Genomic DNA, 25,079 nt, shown 5'->3' with positions numbered 1-25,079 from the left:
GCCAGATTCTTAAATCTGTCATTTACTGCTGGTGAATTATTACAAAAGTTATTCATAGTTCTTACCTAGTAATTCTTCAAAAAGCATTTTCATAAATGTTGCATCAATAATTTAAAAGCTGCAACTGCACATGATTTTCAGAGTGACCTCTGATTCGAGTTTGATGGCCAGGACTGGATAAGAGCAGAAGACTAATCATACATGATAATCATGTGACATGAGAAGGAAATGCTAAACTGTGCATCACTAATGAGTCTGCTCTGATGGGTGTACTTCCCTGGTCTGAACCATAACAGCACCAGTCCTCCATGCACCACTGGCAAGGACTGAAGAATATAGTCTTTGACTGTTTTACTCAATGTCTTGTGTTGACTTGAACGTTTGTGAGGAGCTTGGTCAAAACATGAACTGGCTTCTTTTCAGTTTTTCCTGATGCAAAACTAACTGGATATAGTTCCACCTCATGTCAAACTTGTAATTTAAAGCTGTTTACCTTCAGCATTGAATGTGTGTGTTTGATAACTCAAAGCTCTGATTCATTGGTTCAGGTCTTGATTGTGACCTTGATTTGATGCCTGTGTTGTCCACCGTTAATTAGCTTGTTGTGGTTCAGCTAATATGGTGATGTGTTTTACATTTGTTTGCTTATTTTTAGTATACAGGGCTGGCTTATTCAGTCCAACTGTAACATGAGTCATGTCAACTAAAGATGTATGTAACTTAAATAAGATACTTCCCAGCCATGTGGCCCTGCAACCAAATTAATAACTACTCCCCACAAGATGGTATCAAGATTAAAACAAAGCTATTAAAATGATGTCTTAGTTAGCAATTAAACTAAAAAACCCCTCAAGGTTGCAATACTACCTTTAACAAGCTCTTTACCAGGTGCAAGACAAACCTAAGGCAATCGCTTCCTAACTAAGTAAACCCTGTTTACATCTCAGCTTTGGAAACATATGTTGTTAATTTTAGAATTGCAGTTGCCATGTGAGCTGAGTGTCACTTATAAAAAAAAAAAGAAAAGTGCAACTTTTGGGGGTAATTATTTTTTCAGCACAGGTGCAGAAAGTGCATTTGAACGCCCTAAACATTCACACAAGCTAATCTTTGACTCAGTCAAACTGCAGCCTATCACAACCTGAAAACAGTATCATAAAATCTATTCTTTCAGGCATGGTATGGCCTTAATAAAAAGTAGTGTAGAATTTCTTAACTTAACAGAGGCTTGTCTTTTCTCCTTCCAGATTTTACTTTCCCTCCACGATCACCCTTTTTACACGGGCCAGACTACCCACATGTTTGACCACTTCTTCATCCTTGCAGCTCTTGGATTAGCTGGAGAAGTGACTGGCAGGTCCATGCAGTTACAGAGTTTGCAGTTACCGGTCCTTTCAACCTAACCTCCCAGTTCAACAGCTGAACACTGGTGCATGATAGTCCTGCGGAGCTCAACTCTGAAGCAGCCAAGGAGTGCGTTGTGACACTGTAGTATGTCTTCTCCATGTGGGGCAGTGGGAATTCATTTGCCATATGTTCCCTCATTTAACCAGAGAAGGTATTCATAGAGTTTGCTGTAATTTAATTTAAAAGGCTGATGTGGTAAATTACTGACATATGAACAATTCAAACCAGAACCCCAATTTACTGCTGCTCCATAGTGTTACCAGACTTTTGGCCATAAAAACAACCCTAATAATTTGGGTAGGGCAACTCTGCGGTAATCACCTGCTGTAACCAACCTGGGAGACCTTACGTAGTCAGAGGGGACAGCAATGTACAGTGGCCAATGACAGAAATTTGTCAGGGCTCTTGTAATACTAATAAATGGTTAATGCTAGGTTTTGACCAAATGGAAGAAAAGAATAAAATACATTTCTTAGAAAATAATGTGGTGTTGGCTCAGATTAGCTAGCTACATTGAATGCTAAGGCATTCATCTGCTTTAACAGTGCCCTTTGTCTGCACACATAAAGAATATGCATGGGGATAATGCAAGGCTCCAGGAGGGGGGCAGATATGCTTGCAACACGAGGGACAAATTCCGGGATAATCAGGTGTCAACCTGGTGCTTTTCACCAGCATTAAATCCCTTATAATTATTTAGGAAAATACATACATTTTTACACAATACTCAGAAAATATCAGCAGTCTGAGGTTAAAATTTGGTGGCAGCTGACAAGCTGATAACATGCTAATGCAGAAAACGGTATAAAAAGAGAAGTTGAACCTGAGGTCACAGTACATCTCTGTATCAATTAGAGAGTGATAATCTCAGAGGAGTGTTTAGGTTTTGCTGCCTTCTCAAACTGTTCTCTGGGTTTGCACGATTGACTTTGCAGTTGTTGCTTTCCTTTTCAGCTTGAACGGAGAGAGGTGCTGTGCCATGAATCCCTCCAGCAGGAAAAGGAGGAGGAAAGCCGAGGGCGATCTGACAACTGGAGCCCCAAATTAGGTTCTTCTGAGAGCTCCACCTCTCAACATCCCTGTTTCAAAAACGTAGGCTACGGTTTTCACGTCAGAAGCCCAGCACTCTTTCTTTTCTCTACACTGTACCTCTTCCCACAAGTCCAGGGAGGTGTTTGCATGAAGGGGGGTTGCACCAAAAAGTTTGAAACTGGAAAAATGAGTGTGCTTGTTATTAGGTTCAGCAGACTGGGAATCTGCCAGGCTTTTGCAAAACTGCTCATTTTCTGAGTCTTAGCTCTTTTAGCTATTTTTTTTATTAAGCAGAGGACAAGCTCTATCTTATTAAGTGAAAACAATAGAGTGAGAAGTTGGAAATTGCCAGGAAGCCTGGGAAAGACCGACACTCAGCTGAGATTTCATTCCATGTTTTCCTGTTGACCTCACAGGCTCTCAACACAAGAGCTCTGAGTACATTAAAGAAAGGCCACAGTCTCATTTGGTCCTGTGAACATTGGCAATATGTTATGGGGACAATATACAAGCTTGAAAGGGAAAAAACCGCAGCAATGTCCCCATGCCCTGGAGGTTTTGTCTGGTGCAATGCTGTTTAACCAGAGCACTGTGAGGTTTTAAATGGCCATATGAGATTTATAGTAGGTCATGACCAGATCTCTTTTCAGGGCAAAGTTTGAAAAGTCCATTTGTCTCAAAATTTAAAAAAAGAGTCTGGTAATTCTCCAAGGTTTTTCCTCTTCCTTCAGGCAACTATTTTTGTCTGGCCAGAGTTCCTAGACCCTCCCCAAGAGCCCTTTTAATGTGGGAAATATTGTCCTGGTGTCTGCTACCAAAGGAATAATACTGAAGATACAAATATTTACAAACCCACTCTAACTCCACACGGTCAGTATCACGCTTATTAAATCTTAGAAAAAGGGACATCATGACCTTAAAAGAAGTGACTTCAGGAAATCAGTATTTGAGGGTATTATTAGCAGAGAAAAGCGATGGTTATTGCGGGGAACTGAATGGAGAAGACTCAAGGTGCGGACAGAAATCGCCCACGTCCAGCTGATGGCGTGGCCACCCTATGGCAGGACCGGCAGCCAAGGGGCAGCCCCGGCTGGCTGGGTGGCACTGCCGTCCCCTCACTGCTGCCCAGCTGGGCTACGTCCCACCACACATCAGCAAAAGGCGTACGCTGGTGTCCGTGGGGCTGAAAACCGAGACCGCGGGCTGGCCCCCCCACCACGGCTGTTTCTCCTGCGCAGCAGGAAGAGAGGTTGTCCTCCTCCTCCGGTGACGGGGACCAAGTCAACCTTTCAGCAGCTGATGGTGCTTGGGTAGCCTCCGCCAGGCTTCACTCATGACACCGCAAGCCGGTCGGGCTTGCGTCCCGCTGTGTGGCCCTGAGATTGGGGTCAGCTGGAGGAGACTGGTGGGAGATGGGGGTCCCGGGGAGGGCTCCAGGCACCCCAGTGGGGTCAGGGTGGTTTTGAAGAATGGGGAAAGGGGAGATTGGGCAAGCAAGACAGCAAAGCTCCGTGAGGTGCAGCCAGAGAACCAGCAAGAGAGGCTCTGGGACAAGGTCCCCCGAGAAACTTGGAGAGTCAAAATCGTGGATATCTGGGGCCGACTGGGGAGAGATGCCTGTGATAGAAGCCTGTGTCTGGTTTTCCTCTTTTCTCTCTAAAGGGGCTGTAGGAAGGAAGAAAAGTTAGATAGCAATGCCAAGCGAAGTCCTGTAAAGCAGCTGGGAGCCAGGCTCTAGCTGCCCCCTCGCCATCACCTGCCGGGGTATGAGACAACGCAGACCTCCCGGGTACGCGTGACGCCAGGGCCAGAGCAGATCCTCACAAAAGCATGTTAAAGTGTCTTAAAAGATCATTGCAAAGCAAGAAATTTACTTGGCAGGTCTCTATGACTTTTCTGGGGTCAGTTTTATCTGTTGTGTAAATCAGAATCATGGGATTCTTTAACCCTGCTCCCCTGTTTTTTTATTTGACAAAGTGTTTGTTCATTTAGAGCAGTTATGCTTGATTGTGCCAGTAAATAATAAGTGAGAGCTATTTGTGAATTATTTGGCTGCTAGATTTCCACAGAGAAGGGCTTATTCTCTTCTGTGTGAATGCATGTGTGAGAGGCAGTCCCTCAGCATGAAGAAAAGTTTTGCGCCTGAGTCAAGAATGAAAAAACTTTTAAAATCTTTATAGCAATCTAATACAGAAGATACACTGGTATGCAAAGTAAATTCCATTAGCTATAAAATACCTACCTTTAAAATAAATAATTTTCTTTTTTGCTAAAATGCCAGAAGATTGCAGACTATATTAAAGATAGCATGTGTCCCATTTAAACCATACCCCACGGAAAAATATCTAATTTAATTTAAGTAATTTCTATTTATTTCTGCCTTTCAAAATGATATCATTTTCAGGTTATAAAAATGTAATGTCTGAACTTAGACTCTTTACACCTAGTTTCAAGCCAGACCTAATTTTACATCTAAGTTAAAAACACATGAGAGCACACAGTCATAATATGATCTGGCCCCTCTCTGACTGCAAAAAGGGCAGCCTGCTATAAATAGAGGCCTTGAGAGAAGGAAGGTCTTCCATTCTGAGGAGGATTTTGAAATTTCATGCTATTCCAGTTTGGAACAAAGCTCTCCAATTCTGAATTTTCCCATGAAACAGAACCCCAAAGGAAAGCAATAATAATGAAAAATAAAACAGAAAGTGTTTGTTCTGATAATTTGTAAAGAAAATGTCAGTAGATAGACCTCCTGGAAATGCTAACTGAGCAAAAAAACCTTGCAACTTTGGAAAATGAGCCATTTGGGATTTGGGGGTCTTGGTTTGCATCAAAAAAGCTCCAACGGTTCAAAAGCCCGAATACCTTCCCTGCAGCCCTACTCATCAGGTTGCCATTGAGGGTGTTGGGGGAGCTGGTAGATGGTCAGGCTGAGTTGAAGTGGAACCATAACTGAACCCTGATGTTGGAACCACATGCCGAGTGCGTTCCTTTAAAATAATTCACTTGTGCAACCTTTGGAAGTACAAATAAGTAGTGATGTGATTTTTAAAAGCTGGAAATATTTCCAAAGTGCTGAGGTCAAATCTTCATTGGGTGAAAACTGGGATAACATTACTGAAATCAGTGAAGCTATTTCATTTTGTACCTGTGAAAATCTGGTCACTGAAGTTTAAAACAGCGTTCAAAGTCTACAGTCAGTGTAAAATAAGAATCATTGCTAGTGTGCACTGATCAGATCCATTGATGAACCACAAAGAGAATTACTGTGGGACTCAAAATGTTAAAAACAATTATATGATTTAAGCTTTCATTTCATGCAGAAAAAAACCTCTCAATCAAACTAAACCAGAAACTAGTCATTTTTCTATTTACTTTTCACATTTACCATGAAAAAATGCTCCCTGCTGCCGCAAACTACTTGGGTAAACCAAAAGGTTTGCATGCAAAGCCCATTTGTCAGCATTGGCTGAAAAGTGTATAAACATACCTCCTTCTCCTGATGCCTGCATGAAAGACTTTTCACATGCATGGAAAAAATATTCCTCTTTAACCAGCGCAAGCCCTACAGCTAGGTATGATATTCCTTGCTCACCAAAAACTCCCAACCATTTTAATTCGGCTTCTGGGTATATCAGGAATGTGGGGTCAAGTCCCTACTTTGGAAACTCTGCAGGGCATAGAAACTCTCTAAATGTGGCCTTGCTTCAGTACTTAGATTTCAATGCACTGCACAGAAAGAAAGGAGGTTTTGTTGGTTTGTTTTTGTTTCTTTTGGTTTGTTTTTTGTTGTTGTTTTGTTTTTATAGGAGGAAGGAAAGAAACAATTCCTTTGATGGGATGAGACTTTTTCAACCCCTAGGATCTCCAGGATTATGGGAGTAAGACTGATGGGGGTCTGTAATGGGGCTGTGGAAGAGTATCCCCTTCACAGACTTTTCAATAGGAATTTGGTTACAAGTACAGATGGTGGTCCTCAAGAGAATTAGATGGTATTTTTTTGGCCCAAAATCATGGGTAGTCATGAGATGGCTTGCATATTTCACCCAGCATGCACTGATTCCTTCTGATAGGGGAAGAAGATGAAAGCATTGCCAAAAGGAATAAGAGTCTGGGAGGAGACAAAAATAGTTTTGTGAATCTGATCCTTTTCTCAGAAAGTTCTGGATGTAAGTCTTTCTCAAGGCTTTCTTAGCCAAGGACTTCTGTAGAGGTACTACCAAACACGCCTGAAACCTTTCAGCTGCGATATTTTTCAAGGTAAAGCACTTGTATGAGATTTGGTGGATCACATGGAGCTATAGGACCCTACTGGACCGCTGCTGTACTTTCACACCAGCATATGTGAAATAGCTAAGTGGGAAACTGCTCTTCCATCCTAAGACCTCTGTCAGATTTCACAAATGTTCCAGTTTTAATCTGGGAGGAAACCCAGGCTATTCAAAGATCACAGTTACATCTTCTTTCACTGAAATGCAAGAAACCTAGAGCAGTGTGAACCCTTCCTCAATGGCAGAATAAATCCAACTCTTCTCCAAGAGGAGAGGAAAGGATAAAAGCTTTCCTGCAACCTACATCAAAGTTGAGGCTGTCATGAAAAAAAAGGAGGAGACATCTGGGTGGGACTGCATGGGGAAGCAAAGTATCTCAGACCATGACAATGTGATCTTCTTGCAGGAGCATCTGAGGTCTGATTCAGCCACACATTACTCCCCATGGGGAAATCACAGGGCACCTCTTTCTTTGTACATACCTGTTTTTTTGCCTGCAAAGAAACTGGCCACCGTTCTGCTTCCATGTAGTGTCCTCTTCACCCCCCAAAGAGCAAAGGGCCAGCCAAGGTACAGACCATGAGTTGTCCCCACTGGGGCCTCATGAAGACACAGTGCTGAGGAGTCCCTTGCCCACCCTGGGCACAAGCACAGCTCTTTCATGGGACTGGCCTCCTGCAAGAACGTGCCTGATGTCCCCTGAGCAAACCAGGGCTCCCCTTTCCTTTTTGCCTTCGTTGTTGCCAGGGTCAGAATGAAACCAAGAGCAAGGAGAAAATGCTCTTAAAACTAAAATTAAAAAATACAGCGAGCAGTAGGCAGATAGCCTTTTGACAAAGGCAAACCCAGAAGTTCAGCTGGGGATTTCTAAACCACCTTTGCAAGAAGGCAGAAAAAAGACTGGAGTGAGCATGTCATCCACGGAGTTGATGCCAGTAAACCCTGTTGTGCCTGGCTGATTACTGAGTGATTAAAACTTGAAGGGGGGATCTCCTTCCATCTGCTGTGTGGACTACTGCCTCACTGAAAGGGAACTGAAATTTCTCCTTTGCTTTGCTGCACCTGCTCTGGAGAGTCCCTGAGCTACAGCTAGGACATGATTCACGAACACTCAAGGGTCAAAAGTCCCAAGCTAATGTCATGTAACTGGACCAGGCTGAGGTGCTGTTGGTTGCTCTGAATTTTCTGCTTTTCTTAAAATAAGGTGGTAATGAAAGTGTGGTGATTTGTGGGAACAGCGTGGTTCCCGGTTTCCTACTATTGGTGCTGGGTAAACCTGAGCTCTCTTTTGTCAGACTGCCAGGAAATAGATACAAATGTATTTATAAGATTTCACTTTTGCAGCATAGCACTAAAAATAGCACAAACATTCATCGTATAGGTTTCTGTATTCTCTTATCCCACTGCTGAAGTAAGAAAGGCATAATGTTATCAACTAACTGTCCTCCTACCTCTTACAATAAAGCAAGTTTTAGCTACTGGAGTTACTATCAAGGTTAAAATCCCCTTTGTTTTACAGCATGTTCATTGCCTGGGGGGACTGTCATTGCCCAAAGGGAGCATAATGTTCAAGTCTCAATGAAATATCATAAGTAATATCAATAATAAGGAAAACAGAATTCATTAACAAATTCACTGCCCATAGCTACATACTCATGATATACGGGAGTGGTGTTCAGAGCATCAATTCAACAATACTTTAAGTCAGTGCTCCTTTGACCCATGCTGATGAAGATAGACAGACAGGTTAGACAAGATTATGCCTCCAAGGGTCATAAAAATGTAGAAGTTTCCCAACTGCAAACTGATTTTTCAAAGACAATTACCTGCACAATTTAACTGGATGGCCATTTATGCCTTCCAGGTTTCATATTGTTAATGTTTGTTTCCTCTTGGATTTTTTCTGTTTCTCTTACTCTCACTCTTATTTTTTATTTTTTTTTTGCCTCAGATACACACATTAAAAAACCACTCTCACACTTCTTGTCCTATGTGATTTATTCCCAAGAAATTAAATTACATTTTTATAAGCCTGTGTTACCACAAATGATAGCTGAAGATTTGCTGAAAAAAATTAATTCCTGATCTGTTGCCGTGAAGCGTCCTCGCTAGCACTGTACTGACTCTGTCTTTCAAAACCAGATGGAAGCAGTCCAACGGTATGATTAACTTCTTAGTCCCTGCAATTTCCTATTGCTCTACTTGCCCTAGATTTCAGGATTGACCTCCTGCTTCACTGCAAAATGCACAGTTGCTCAGTTTGATAAATCACATGAATACTTTTTTGATCACAGTTATCTACTATTTACTACATACCCAGTGAGGTTAATCATATGCTGAGGCACTTCATATGCTGCACACATATACACTCTTCTTCCCAATAGCACTTTGCATATTCTTCATGCTGCCAGCCAGCCATGGGACCTGTTTTCTCCTTACTAATATATGAAAGACCACAGACCTGCACCTTGTCTCTTTTCCCCTCCACGTTAATTCTGTAATTATCCACACCCTAATCCTTAAAAGACCTAGCAAGCCAAAGAAAATACATGAGAAATTACTCGTCAGACCTTTCTTTTAGCAGATAGATATTTTTCAAAATGCAAACGTTTCTGGGAACTAGAACCGATCGTCTCACCCCGGATACCTTCAGGGACCCATTGGGAATGCATGGGGTTGCCCACAGAGAGGTGGGAAATGTTTGGCTGTCATGATAGCAAAACACTATCAATTCCTCAAAATTGTTACAATTCCCTTGGACAGCTCTGGTCCACCTTCTCACACAGCATTGCAATACATCCAGATCACATCTCCAGTGCTATGGTAGAACAATTCTAAACAAACACCAGCAACAGTCAAGGTATGGGGAAACATCCAACAGTGAACAGACGAGTGCTACAGATTCTTGCTCACAAGATAAATAAAGGGAAACAAAGTCCCAGTTTTACAGAGATATCTATTTCTTTTCAGTCCAAGCCTTCTACACAGGCTCTTCTTTTAAAGACCCTTTTCACTAATTCACAAGTCTCCAATACTGGAAATGGTATCCTATATGCAATATGTATCATTACTCTTCCTCCTTCAAGTTCTGCAACCAGGAGGGCTGAGAAACTCTAGACCATTTCTAGCAGCAGTTGCCCTTTGCTACCCTGAACCATGTGGGAGGGCTGCAACTGTGAGACACCAGTGTTTGCAAACGGCCAAGCTTTCATGTAAGACATAGACGATAAATCCATATCCTGTCAGAGGTATTCTCTTTTTCCTCTCAAAGATAATCCAGAAAGTTTAAGCAACGTGCTAACGCTGTGAGAGCTGTGTGTTTGTTTCTGTGGCAGGGAACACCGTGCGTGTACGCTCTTCTCCGGCCAACCTTTGACTCCTGCCGAGCCCATGATCTCAGTTCCGTCGTTCTCTGCTGGGACTCGGATCAGCTGTCCTGAGCCAAGGCTTCCCCTCGGCTGTCACTGATTACACAGACCCGTCACATGAAGCCCTTTCTGGTCAGCCAGCTCGCTGAGTCACTCCGCTGATAAGCTGACCACGTAGCTTCTCATGTGGAGGACTCTCACGGTGTGAAAGGCGATGTTATCGAAAAACTCACTCCAACACAAACATAAGTATGTGAGTGGCACAAAGCACATGAGTATTTTTGCTAGCTGCCACTGGACTATTTACTTACTTTAGGGTATCACAAGTTTAACTGCTTCGCTTTATCAGAGCTCAAGCAGATACTTGAGAACAAGAAATCTTTGGCTCAGTCCACTGAAAGTTTTAAGGCTGCTTGGACAGCTGCCTTCCCTGCTTTAAACGATGTATTAAAAGTCTAAATTGCCTCTTATTGTTGCCTTAATGCTTTACAGGCAGTCACTCCCCAGGCCTCCTAACCCAAATGGTGCATCTCAATGTGGCTTTGTCTGAAGAAGAAAAGCCATGCTACAGATACCACTGGAGTAATCACTGATCCTGTGGCTGCTTACATGATCAGGGCAATGGACTAGATTGTCCCAGGTCAACCTTCTCCGTTTGATTTTCCTTGCAGCTGAGTGCTAAATGTGTGCACACACCCATGAGAAGCAGTGCAGCAGTACTTCTGCTTGCAAATGTCTCTCTCCCTTCAGATGTGGGGCTCTGCTGCTTCACACGACCTGCTGCTCAGCTCCCCAGACTCTTCACTGGTCCAGAGGACAAGTATTTGTTTGCCCTTCAGGATCTTAAGTGCAACTGGCCAGACCCATTAGGGTAAACCAGCTCATGCCGACATTTCAATGTCCTAACCGTGATCAAACATGGACAGACAAGCGTCCTGGTTTCAGCTGGGATAGAGTTAATTGTCTTCCTAGTAGCTGGTACAGTGCCATGTTTTGAGTTGAGTATAGGAATAATATCGATAACCCGATGTTTTCAGTTGCTGCTAAGTAATGTTTAGTCTAAAGTCAAGGGTTTTTCAGCTTCTCATGCCCAGCCAGCGAGAAAGCTGGAGGGGCACAAGAAGCTGGGAGGGGACACAGCCAGGGCAGCTGACCCAAACTGGCCAAAGGGGTATTCCAGACCATGTGATGTCTTCCCCAGTATATAAACTGGGAGGAGCGGGGGGCAGGGGGATCGCCACTCGCAGACTAACTGGGTGTTGATCGACGGGTGGTGAGCAATTGCACTGTGCATCATCTGGACATTCCAATCCTTTTATTATTACTGTTGCCATTTTATTAGTGCTATCATTATCATTATTAGTTTTTTCTTTTCTGTTCTATTAAACCTTTCTTGTCTCAACCCACGAGTTTTACTTCTTTTCCTGATTTTCTCCCCTATCCCACTGGGGGTGTGTGTGGAGGAGTGAGTGAGCAGCTGCCTGGTGCTTAGTTGCTGGCTGGGGTTAAACCACGACGACAAGGCATGGTTACATGGAAATGCAAAGTACTATCCCTTCCGCCTGACAGGAAGGCAGACCAAAGCTCAGACAGGCTGTGTAACTCACCAACCATCACGAACCAGGGCTTGTCGACACTGTCACATGGATGCTAGTGGTGTTGTCTATCAACGGCCCCAGGTGGTAAATCAAAAAGGTTTATCATAGCCTGTACTAAAATGTTCAGGTCTGGATGACACATATATATTAATCAGGTGCTGAGTGTAATCTAGTGATTGGACTTTTTATAGGACTTATCAGCTGGGATGAGAAGGCTTGCCAGCACGGCATATGGCTGCTGGGCTGAGCGGGTTCAGCTCTCGCTCTGCCCTACACGCCTGCGCTGAGGTTTGCACGAGCAGGGTCTGCCTGCGTCCTCCAGCATAAGTACACGGAAAGGATAACAGACCACAACTGTGAATTAAGCATGCCTTCTAAGTGCCACCCAAGCACCGTGGTGAATGAGCTATCTTTCCCCTATTACAACAAGAGAGGAAATTCAGCGGTGGTACAACGCTTTCCTCTAAGTGTTCAAAACCCTTCAGCAGACCCACTTGGCCTACGCTACAGCACTACAGAGAAAATAAAAGCAGCTAGGGGACTAAAAGTGCCCTAGGACCACTGTAAATCTTTACTTCATGGAAAATCTTATCTTGCGCATGAATATGAGCTGCGAGTAAATTTAATGTGTGGATTAAGTATTGTGCGGTCTCCCTCATGGTGGGCTTTTCAGCCTAAAAAGAACAAAAGAATAATAATGAGTGTTGTGTTTGGGTATGATTACAAACAGCTGTAATTTACAGCTGGACATTCTCCATTGCAAATGTATCCAGCAAGCAAGTGCTTCTGGGTTAGTGGAACAGACTGCAAAAAATTAGCTTTTAACTTCAGCCTTAAGGTCAGAGTTCTGGGACCATGGGAGTCAATAATAAAATCTATTTAGCTCAGCGGGATTAAGCAGGTTTAAGACCTGGCTTAACCACACTGCTTACTGTTAAATAACAACAGAACACACTGAATATTTTAGTTATATTTTTCTTCATTTGAAAGCTATTCAAGTAGCAGATATGAGAGTCAGACAATTGAAGATATGCTAACACTATACTGTTATGGTATATGAGTTAAGTTCTTGCTCTTCTCTGTCCCAGAAACTGAGCAATCTGTATAGTTAGACCACTTTACTGAAGAGCACAACAAAATTAAAACCAAGCTGTGCTGTATAAACACTGAGGGTTTTTCATGAGAGAATGAAAAGCTAATGGGGCCAGTGCATCTTTCCTGACAAAATAGTCAGTGCATGTGCAGAGCAACCTGTCTTCTGGAAGCAGAAAAGCTGTTTCAGTCAAGCTTCTGGGTCACTAATCTTTGTGTTTGCACATAAATCTGCTGGGGGTTGCTGTGTCATTCTGAAAACAAGACTGAGTGCAATACACTAAAGAAATCAATGGCTACAGGTTTAAAAACTCTCTGGTCGTCCCCCCTCCTTTCAGTTTAGCTAACTGTTACCTACTTAACAGAATGTGAAAGCAAAAACTGCAACAAGAACTGCTGAAGAATGTTTTTCAAAAAAAAAATAATGGGCAAAATTACTAAGAGCTTTGTTTAAGCTTCCATCTCCCTTGGTGCTGGGAAGTGCTCGTGTGTGACCAGGAGCTCTTAGTTGCTACTGGGACACAAGTAATGAGCAGCAATATCACAGGCATCCTCACTTTAGCCAAGACTAGACTGCCATCACACAGTGTGGGTTTTTGGCCCCCTGCCCTCCTGTCCCCTCACTGCACTGAGGTTACAGGCAGCAGAGAGACCCCCCCCCGGGTGCACCCATGGCCTTCCCAGCACCCCCTCCAGAAGGAGGGGAGCAGGGTGCTCCGGCAGCAGAATGTTTGCAGAGCAGGTGGGAAAGCTGTAATCGCCAGGCGTGCTTTTAGGGGCAGAGAGGGGAATATCTGATCATAAATACTAAATCCGAGGTGTGACGGGCAACATTTAAGCCCTTTTGCCCTGAGGATGAGGGCAGCCTGCGCCCAGCTCCCTCACCACCCCCGAGGAGGTAGGGACCATCTATCCATCACTGCCACTTTTCTTTCTAGGGGAGACAGAAAGCGCACTGCAGGGTTTGGGGCTTATTAACTACCTCCAGGGGCACTCCTGCAGGAATGTTCCTCATTCAGCCCAGGGGAAGGATGCTGAGACCCCTCTCCCCATGTTTCCTTTGGTCACGGTATTGTCGCCCCAAGTGCAAAAGCTGCTTTGCCTTGGGGCGAGCTTGCACACCTCCAGAGAGAGGGGCATAACGCTGAGCCTGACTCCTCTTTCTTTTTGCATTTGTCCCAGTTACAGCAAATACTTGTGTGCCCTACAACCACATCAGCGGTTTCACCCGCATCCCATACATTTCACTCAGGGAATTTTTTTTCTTTAAGGGGGTGAAAAAAATTCTAAACAAAATGGTGTTTGGAAACTTGGGTGGAGGGGGAAGGTCGATAATTTTGGCGGTCTTAGCCCCTGAGCAGAGAGAAATGTTATTCATCCATGCACAACATATAATTCAGCCTAAGTGACAGGCTCTGCTCTGGAGAAATCCTGGCCTGAGCTGGCTTCCAGAGTCAATTACTGCTTATTCCCAGGGAGGCGGGGGGCGGGGGGCCAGACGGAGCAGAGGGGGCTGCCAACAAGGCATGGGGAAATTTACTCTGTGTCAGCCTGCATGACACAGTACCTCATTTGTGGATAAATGTAAATCTGCTAGTTCTTTTTCACAGGCACTAAAATGTACAGTCTCTCCTCCCCCTTCCCTCCCCCTGTTCCCAAAACTGGAAAAGAAATCAGGACCATCTTAGAAAGCTACCTTATATTTCAATCAATCCTCTTTCATAAAAGTCATTTAAGGTAAATACCTGTGCAGACCTACAGCCCAACTATAACATTTACTATGGCCCAAATCCTGAATTCCTCACTTGGGCAAGTTTCCCATTGAAGTTAATGGATTTTTGCTTGAAAAAGGGCTGAGTAAAACCTGAACACTGTCTAAGGATTTGGTCCCCTGCTTATCTGCCTGGAGCACTGCTGCAGTTCCAGAAGTAGTGAAAAAATGAATTAAATTCTTCCAAAATACCAATCCCTCAAAACTTAAGGGGTAAAAAAGGGCATTGTTTTTGTGCATAAAACGTACAGAGAATCTCATCAAAAGAAGAGTAATTCCCAGGGAAAAGATTTGGAAAAAGTCAGAAGAGAACATCTCGGAATAAATGAAGTACTTATTGCTGAAAAATGAGCTCAGATATATCTCAGCAAACTCTAAAGCTCAGACTTTACTGCATCATTCATGCCTTCTCCAGTAAGTTTCTTATCTCTCGTTTGGTATCACAACAAGGGATTCTGCATACTCTGTATGAAATACAACAAGACTGTGATTTTTGCAGTAATAAACTCTACACATGCATGACAAATCCAAGCATGCAAAATGTTTAACATCCCAGTTCACAGATACTTTGGGGACAAAATCCGATTATGAGTTATATGCCACAATAAATAGGGCTCAACGTTTCATAAAGCAATTTATAGTTCATAAAAATGACAAAATGTACCTGTCAGATAGAACGCGGAGAGCAGATCTCTGTGCTGCCTGCTGGAAGAAAGGGCAGAGATGTTTATTTTATATTCTGACTTGAAAATTACGAGCACAATCAACACTTTAAAAAATGCGTTACACACATTTTTGTCACGTGTCCAAAATGTTAAAGTACGAGCAAAGTAGCAGAGAGTCTATAGTCAAATGGACATTCCAGCCTAGTAAATGTAAGAACACTTTGTTAAGTATGCCATAAACCAGAAGATTGTCAAAGCACCGCACAGTATTTGAGGTCTGAACTACTCTAGATGATTTTTTTCTGCGGGTCCCTGAAAACTCAGCAGGGCTCGGTTCTCTGCCTTCCCCTCTCCCCGTTTCCACACTCCCACTCCCTCTCCTTTACCATTAGTCTCCTCCCATTCTTCCACAGAAACAAACATCACGTATTTGGTTCCTTTTGCGATGAAACCCGTAGCTATAAATATAAATTTTGCAAAGCTTGCCAGAGCTGCTGCAGACTTTTCATGAGCGCTGCCACGTTAATCTGCTGGCAACTTTTGACTACACAGTACAGGATTGACCTGTTGCTGGTTTGCTCCTCAGTTTTTGCCTAGTACAACACTTTGGATGGGGTGGGGAAGCATGGTGCTTGTTCTTGTGTTAACCAGCAGGTCTGGGAATAGAAATTGTAGCCTATCAAGTTTAATAGGACTCCCAAGCCTATCCCTGAGCTAGTTTGCCACTTTATTATTATTATTCTTTCCCCTCTTTCAATCACTTCAAGTGGTGTGATTCATAGCTTTGGCACAGTAACCAGCTCCTAAGCAAAGATGAAATCCATAATGTTTTGAAAATCTACTTTAAAGCCTCCATTCTACTTGGAGCTGCCCAGTGCATCCCCTTCCAAGCCGTACTTGTCCAGGCTGTGCCTCACCTGGCACGGAAGGGGTACAAGGCTAAGCAGTATGGACAGTCAAAGGGCAGGGAATTAAACATCAATTTTCTCTTTGCAGTTACCAGTAAATATGTTTTGAAACCATTCTCCCTGGCTTCTCAGGCTGCTGGGGGCTGCATCCCTATTCCTGAACAAGCCACATGGCTTGCAGGTATGCTGCTCAGCACCAGAGAGCATGGAGGTAACCCTTCTGGCTAGTCAGAATGCTGCTGACAGGCTGCAAAGAAAAACTTGATAAAACCTGACTTGCATTTGCAGTTATGGAGCATTTCACAGAAAGGTGTGAAAAGATCCCCTGAGCAGATCGCTGCAGATCTGAAAGGAGTGCAGAAACACTTTGGGAAGAGTTTCTACTAGATTTTGGAAGCAGGATTTCTGAACTTTCTGGAATAACTTGTGCCTCCTGGGTTCCCTGGGAAGAAGTAGTTTCCCGTGTATCACACACCAAATTGTCAGCAGACAAAGTGTCATGTCTCACAGGAGGGTTTTTCTCCTCCAGTGTTGACTTTCTGCAGTGGGCAGAGAAGCCGTGGGAAGGGCTGGGAAAGTCTCAGCAGCTCAGTGAGAGTATGCTCATGGCATGAACATGCTGATTTTAGTGCTAGGAAAATAATATGGACAGTCTTGATATTCCTTACTGTCTCCAGTACGTCATTCTATTCGCATGCCCTTTGGATACAGTGCAATCCAGGCCACTGGGTACGGGGCAGGCTTTAAGGGGAGCAGCCACTCTCCGGTCCAGTGGGCTGGCACCGTTTTTATTCGTTCCTCTGCAATGGGCTCATTATGACAATTTCATCTCACTTCTTGCACACAAATGCAGGAGAGACCCAACGCTTGGGTTTAAGAATGTCTTACAGCTTAATCTCCTCTTTAATGCCCCAGGCCAACGCAAGTTCATCTCCTCCCATGCCTGACCACCCTCACTAGCAGGAAGGTATATCCATTTTGAGTTTCAAGCTGCCCAGCTTCGATGCTGAGGCCTGCGCCCTCTTATGCCTTTGCCTGCAAAACTCAGGAGCCTTGTCTCACTATCAGAGCCCTTTTCCGTGGCCAAGTTGTGTAGACACCATTCAGGTCACCTCTCCTTCTCTCCCATCAGCAGCCAGGGCTAGACTTTCCCTCAGAAGCAGCCACTACATGGCAGTGCTGCTCAAGCCACTTGTAAAGTTTCCCACCCTTGGCTCAGGTCACCACAAGTGCTCATGTGGTTGCGCAATTCAACAGGTTGGGAAACTGATCCAGCTGAAAACCAACACTTTTCCTTCTTTTTGTTTTTTCCCTCTCCTTTTCTCCCCCTTTTCTTTCTTTTTCCCTAGGTTCTTTGCAACCTGGGTCCCTTTTCTGAGCTGCTTCCCCAGGGAGAGGGTGTCAACATCGCAGGATGCGGTGTGAGAATGGGAAGGGGACCGTGAGGGCAGCATGCAGCAGAGACCTTTGCTGCTAAGATAAGGGCACGTCCACCAGTGACATGTCACTTTCACCTGACATCGCTCTCATCCCCTTCTGGGGAGCTGCAGAGCACTCCTGGAGCAGGGTAACACGGTGGCTGCAGTAGCCAGAAGGCACTGAAGGAGACAGGCTGCTCTGTAGCCACAGGCCTCATGGCCGTTACAGAGACCTCAAGAAAGAAAACATGGACTTTGGTGACACTAAAAGCCCATAACATGGGGATGTGGGGTACATATCACTCTTGTATTTCCCTAAAATCCCTAATTTTGAGAGAGGGAGAAGACCTGGATACTTTCTCTTCCAGTCTCAATGAAAGCTGCCTTCAAGAGGGAAGAGAAAAGGACTCTTGCCTTGACCTGTTTGGTGTGCTAACCCAGCCACGCCATGTGGTGCTGGACTGCAGCCGCAAGCGGCAATCTTCAGTTTCCATCTTGGTACACCCAGTTGCTGACAGCTTTGAAAAGGTGATCCCTTCTGGGCAAGAAAGTGGGTTCAGATGACAGGCAGGGCAGCAGAGAGAAATGTACAAGTGCTTTTCAGTGAGATCATTCTACTTTTTCAATTAGCCTCTCATTTTAAGTCCTTTAATAAACGTCCTTCTTCACCAGGATGCAATGCAGATTGCATGGGGTACTTCGCTCTTTGCTTGGTGGTCGCACATTCTGTAAATAAGACTATTGATTTTTTTCTTACACTGTGAAAATACGACCGTGTTTGATTGCATATTTGTGTGACCCCCTAAGTTGGTAATGGCCCCATTTCTAAATGATGGGGGAATAAGATCCAGTCACAAGTTTATTCTTCCTCCCTGGAGAAACAGATCTATTGCCTGCAATGAAAGGCAGTTTGCAGCTATCCGGCAATTTTAATTCGAGCCTATATTGCTCCCCTCTCCTGGAGAAAGTGAGCTGTTGTAATTAAAGGTAGTTAGCAGTTCCCTAGCAAGTATAAATACTTGCAGCCACTAATTACAGTCTGCTCTCTTGTTCCCCTGCTAGAGGACTGGGCTGCTCAACTTAGGGGGAAATATCTGCCCTTGCTTCTCACTAACAGTTTTTTTGTGACCCCATTCAAACTTATTCTTGGATCCCCAAGGAGAGTCATGACCCATAGTTTGAGAAACTCCCAGCTATGGAAACAGCTTTCTGTGATTTATTATGTTTCTAATATGCTGGTATTATGTACGTAACAATGTAAGCAAAAGGGTGGTACTTAGTATCATATACTGCCTGCCTGCCTATTTTTTTTAATAGCTTGATTTTGATTGTGCTATTTAATTTGCATTTTATTTTACATCGCTAACAACTTTACTGAGGCCAAGTAGTCATCCATCAAGAAAGATGAGAATATGTTCTACAGCCTTTATTATTCCTGAAAGTGAGTATGCTGGTTATAGAAATTAGGGATAAGAAATAATTTTGAAGTTTGATATTGCTGACGGAATTTAAAGATCTCCAAGTTTTACCACTAAAAAGTGCTTTATGGGAAGCTTAATATTCTCTTGATAAGTGATTGAGCGTGTTCACCAGTAATGAGTATAATCCTGGGTTTTCAGTTCTTGGAATCAGTGGGGTTACTGCTGGAGGAAGGTTCTTCTCCATATGAACACAGACATTGGAGGCCAGCCCACCGCATAATAACTTTAATGCTGAGTAGGAAGCAGGGAAGGGAAAAAAAAAAAAATCACTTAGGTGACTCAGGTACATGGGCTAGAGGAACCAGCCACAGTAAATGAGATGAATTTCTCTGTTTCACTACATCAAGAGTTGCAAATTACACCATACCGGCTGGTTAGACTTCTTCGACCCCCATCTGAGTTGGTTACAGATACATTTAAGGCACAGTTTCATTGATCTGCCTATAGTTCATTAATCATTCACGAAAGATTCTAGCCGTACCCCAAGACTACTGGGACAAAACAAGTTTTCAGCCAGGAGTAATCATGTTCAGGTTCTCAATCTCCAGAGATTGCATCTCCTTTCTCCATCTTTTATTGCAATGAGCTAGAGCTTGGGAACATAATCAGCAGATATTCAGGTTTCAGCGTGTGTTAAATGAGCTACCAAAATTACTTGAAGTGTCACAAGTTGCAATCTGTTGTTGAAGGGAAATCAAAGAGGAAATTAAATACTTTCATTGTAATTGGGACTGAGCAGTGAGCACAACGGGTTGAATACAGCTATTGAGCTGGAGATACAGGAGTGTTAGGAGTGGTCCCCAGAAATCCGGCCCCCCTCCCCACCTTTCTTTTTTTCCTTTTCTTTTTTAAAATCTGTTTGGAACAGAATTGCTTCATAAACTGCTGGGCTTGCAAGCGTTTTTGGATAAGAAGCAAATAAGAACTACCAAACAATGTTCTGATGGGCTTGGAAGAGTGTCTTGGAGGCACTGCAGGCTGAGTGTGGATGCATTTTCCTATACCTCACTCACAGCACACTTTGGTAAATAACAGCCAATGAATTGACCATTGGCAGATTCAGACATTTTGCTTTCCATTTTTCCTGTCCTGTGGATTAATCGCTGTTATCACGAGAGAGCTCAGTTACAGCAATTGTATGGAGTTACACCAGTTATACTATACCAGAGACTTCACTGAGATGGCGCAGGTGTACGCAAGGTGAGAATTTGAACCATTTCTTTGGTGAAATGTATGTACTACCTGTGCATGAGTAAATTGCATTGCTTCCAGAGCATCTTCTTTGTCTTCCTTGGGTGGTAGGTGTTGCCCTGGAACTGTGCAGTGAACCATTTATGCTCTAAGTCAGCATCTCCAGTATTAGCAACCACCCAGACTGCTGGATGTCACCCTGTATTGGACTGCAGTTAGTGAGCTGTAGATGCACTTTCTCCAAGCCAGGATTAAGGAAAGATGTCACTACTATATACTGCCATTTGGGAACCAGACCAGAACAAATACTTTTATATCTGTCATCCTTCACGTTTCACTCTTCGTATGTCTTCCATGTTGATTCTGTTTTAATTTCCAAAGGTTTTGTTTGTTTTTAGCTTAAATGCAGTTTATTCCTAAACCAGTGAAGCCAGGAATAAAACTTTGTGAAGGGCACAACCTGACTGCATCCCATAACTTGGGCCACAGGGCTCTAGAGCTTTTTTTCTGCTTCAGATCTGGGAGCTGTTGTGGACCTAGAGCAAAACTTCTGGATAATCCTCTTATGGTGAACCCACCGCAGTCCAGCCACAAACACAGTTTTTCACCTTCTGTGTTAAGATGTGAGTTTAGTCCAACTGTTTATAGGCACGTTCTTGTGCTAGACTTTATACCTTTGCCTGTGAGATGAAGCTGCCTTCCAGCCTCACAGCTCCTCTCCCTGTGCAGGTGTTTACAGACCGTGATCAAGGCAGCCACCAGCCCTGCTCCGGACAAGCTCAGTTCATTGCGTCGATACCTTTCACTCCAAGGCATGTTTTCCAAACCTGTTTGGCATCCTTCTCCCTCGTCTTGAAACCCTCTTCAGTTTTCCTTGAAAAGTGCAGAGCTGCACAGGGTTGCAATGATGCTCTCATCAGGGCTCAAAACAGAGGTAATGAAACCCTCTCGTACCTACAGACTTGCCCTGTTTAGATGCCTGTGAATGTTTTGTGGCCACAAGAAGTTGTCCGAGATGCTCAGGTCAGTCAATTTATCGTTAGTGATTCCTAACGTGCCTTCTCTCACTGCATTATTCTGTACTCCTCACTGTTCCTAGGCGCTTCGTTTGAGGATTGCTTTCCAATGTGGATTTCTGAGGGATTTAAAATCATTTGTAATCTGCAGCTTGAGTGTTTCTCTGTAAATTTGCAATATAAATGTGTGAATGTGATTTTCACTGTCCAGTTGATATTTATTTAAGATTTACAGGCTGTAAGAATTAAAAGGGTCTCCCTTCCTTCCCCTTTTGGAGTTGGTTATCATCAGAACCACATCTTTTAAGAAACTATAAAACCCTTTCTGGATTTCATGATTTCTCCAGGCCTTTCAACACCTCAGTATTCATTTCTCACCCTGGAGTTTCATTATTATATTTCTGGTGTACATTGTTCTTTCTCCTCTCCTTTGTCCATTAATCCTTATTAATCTTCAGGGGCAGCACAATCTAGTGACTTGAACATGGCACCTGGGAGTGAAAGACCCAAGCGCTAATCCTGGCTTTGCAGCTGACTTGCCATGTGGCTTCAAACAAGCCACATCTCAGTCTCAGTCTCCCTGTCAATTCTACAGAGATAATAATTCTTGCTTAGCTCTACCTAAATACCTCTCAGGGGCATTGTATTAAGTAGTTAATACTTGTTAAGTGATTTGGATCTCCAAATTGCTGTATAATCAGCATGGGTATTAACCATACAGAGAACTTTATGTATCTCTAAATGTTGAATCTTCTGTCCTGCATCTGTTCAGATTTCTCCTGCAGTCTGGCCCCAACAATGATGCAGGCTTTCAGCGCAGATGAGTTAACTTCAATCTTTTTCAGTGGAGACGAGCAAAAGGAAAGTCCTTGGTACTTTACATTAATAAAATGGTTAATTTTCAGTGACACTGGAGGAAGGTCTCAGTCATTGCAAGCGAAGCAGTGGTCACCTTGGAAAAAACTCCTCTGTCTCTACAGAAGTAGTCGCCTTATCCAGGAAATAGTAACTTGGTTGAAGTGCTGCTGACACTTAGGATACGGCAGGCAAAAAATGTCAGTTTTGTGCCACAAGATTTACAAGATTTACTGGGAAGTTTGAAAGCTCAGAAATTAAAGTAGAATTTTTCTAAAAGCCCGTATATGTGAAAATAGGGGAAATACAAGCCTGCATTCCCCAAATGGTGGTAACTCTGCCCAGGGAGGTGCTATGCCAATCGACTATGATGCATTTGCTACTACCCAAGTATCTGCTTGGATTGTGCTAGGAAATAAAAAAGAAGATGGGGGATAACATCCTAAGTTGATTGAAATCAGCGGCTAAACTCCCGTTGACTTCAAAGGAGAGAGATTGCATCCTAGATGCAGAAGAAATTGTAGCAATGGTTCCCCAGTCCTTTTTCTTAAATGCTAGTTTTGACGGATTGGCTGCTGGGTCTTTTTCCTTATTTCTCATCATGTTCTCGTACAGCTGTTACTCCCTACATAATGTCCTTTTTCCCCCCAATTTATTTTCTTCATTCATTTCTTTTTTATTCCCTTAATCCCTTTCCCTTTTCATGTTCCTTTTGTTTTCTGACATGCTCTCAGCTGCCTCTTTCTCTGTTTCTGCTGTCATCCATCTCTGTGCGCCACGTCTCCTTCAACACAGCTCCTGACGCTGACACCACCCCAGCCTGAGCTGAATGGCCAAGGGGAGCGAACTTGACATTCCGCCTTGCAGAGAGCAACAGGCAGCTCCTGGAGGGACTGGGACTGTGTTCGTGTGCGTGCACGAGTGCGCGCATGTGTGTGAGAGAGATGCGAGCGGGGTATGTTCTCCTCTTACAGCTTTTAATAGCTGCAATATTACAAACGACACTAATTTGTGCTCTAAATTATTTGTGACTGCCGGTTATTTAACCGTTCTCTTACAGGCACGCTGGAATGAACTTGCCTGAAGGCAAACAGATGCGTCGTGGCCACGCTTGAGCGGGGCAAAGACCCAGGGAGGGTGGCCGGCTTCAGCCAGGGCTCTCTGCGGCAGGAGGAGCAGCACGTGGGATGAAGGGCTCACAGGAGACAGGGTCGAAGGAAAGCCAGCCTGGACATGTGGGGCCTAATCCTTCTTTATACCCTAAATTAGCCGACACTGCTGAATTGATTGCATCAGGACATGTTGCCACACCAGTTAAAACAGACATTCGTACGGTACTTCCAGTTCACAAGGGGAAAAACCACCAACCAAAGGTTTCAAGAAGGTGGGGTTAGGGAAGTTACAGTAGAGACAGAGAGAAACTGTTAGACTTGGAAAAAGGCGATACCAGTGGAAAAGGGCAGGTTTTGGAGATTTACTAGAGCTAAAACTCAGCGTAGTCACGGCATCCACACGAAGAGACAAGGAAGATGCCCTTGTATTTTAAGTTTATTTTCCAGTCTATCTTTAGAGGTTTGCTTCTGAGGAGCATGGAGATCAGAGTGCGTTGTTTGAATTTTCCCAAATTTTGTGCATGTCCAAGAGCCAATCTGATCTCTAGCCTTTTTCACTGTCATTCATGGTGGTGGCATTCAAATTTAGAGCTTGATCCTGCCTGCCATTGCATGCCAGACATTGAATCTGATTTTGTAAGATAGGCAGTGATGTGAGCCAAGTTTGGCAGGGCAAGACTGAGCTCTTATTTTGTTTCATCTGACAGTTTCAGTGAGGCAATCTTGGTCTTCTTGTCATGCCTTGTGGAAGTGCAAATTTAGATGTCACAGAGATTTTAAAATCAGAGCTGGCAAACCACAAAAAAAAAAGCTTGGCTCAGCTGGCTTAAATCTTACTCTGGATTTTAGTTGAGTTGGATACCAAAAGGATTGCTTCTCTAATACACAGGAAATAATGGACTTACCCGAGTTAAGTAAGGCTCTTACTGTGGCTATTCCTCTGGTCTAAAAAAGCACTCACGTTATAGTGACAGAGGGCTGAGCAGAGCCTTTGGATTAAGTACAAAACCACCTGAAGTTCCAGCTATTCCTTAACCCAAAACTTAATTTTTCCACTTTTGCTTATCTCTGCTTTGTGCAGTTTTGGTTGCAGTCAGACTCGCATGTGGCCAGACTTCATGTAATAAGTTTCCTGTGCTCAGTGGAATGAGAAACTTCTCATCAGAAAGATATTTTTTTCCCCAAGTTTATCAGGGCATTTTTTTTAGAGAGAAATTCATTTGCAGCAATGATGCAGGCTCTGTGCTTTTTTTCCCAGGGCTGAGTGTTCTCATCTCCTTTTTCACTCATTTTCCCTTCTGATCAAGCATCAAGTATTGCACTGATGAAGAGGTGAATAAAAGGGAGCACAACACTAAAATGATTTAATGTGGTTAAAATATTTGGACATGGCATATGTGAATGCAATTAGCACTGCCTAAAAATAGTTCTAATGATGAACATGGCTATGCAGTGGCGTGTTATAATTTTCCCGATATAACTCTTCTCTCTAGACGTGCCTGACTCTGCACTCTGCTTGGCTGATCTTCGACTTCAGAAAGTGCCGTGCTAACAGAGGAGGTCTTATGGAAGGAAAGCTTGTATCTGCTTTGCCCCTTTTTCAATTTGTTTCAAAATTCCTTACAGATGGCTTCAAATCAGCTAGAATATTACATTTCATATGCAGAAGTAGTGCTTATAAAGACTCTACTAAAAAACTATTCCTTCTGGAAGAAGGAGGATGCATGACCCTTCATTTCAGGATAATTTTAGTGTTTTTGTTCATTTGTTAGTCCACATCCAGAAGTGAGAGGGAAAAGTGCTACACATTATTAAAAAGATTATTTTTACATACTTTCTTTCTCACTTGTTTCTGGCTACCACTGAAGAAATGAAACATGATTTTATGACTTAA

At 43.5% G+C, this 25,079-nt stretch overlaps 1 protein-coding gene across 1 annotated transcript in view; it reads right to left on the bottom strand.

Moving 5' to 3' along the window:
• Nucleotides 1-25,079, bottom strand: part of AFF3 (ALF transcription elongation factor 3) — a 327,940-nt gene that overhangs the window by 61,293 nt on the left and 241,568 nt on the right. The window contains exon 9 of the mRNA XM_049834235.1: nt 15,204-15,244. Coding sequence (XP_049690192.1) covers nt 15,204-15,244 — 41 coding nt within the window. The remainder of the gene's footprint in view (nt 1-15,203; nt 15,245-25,079) is intronic.

Source organism: Accipiter gentilis, chromosome 31 (genome assembly GCF_929443795.1).
Source record: "Accipiter gentilis chromosome 31, bAccGen1.1, whole genome shotgun sequence".
Taxonomy (NCBI): Eukaryota; Metazoa; Chordata; class Aves; order Accipitriformes; family Accipitridae; genus Astur; species Astur gentilis.
Note: the sequence above shows the minus strand (reverse complement) of the source record. Positions and strands in the feature narration are given on the sequence as shown.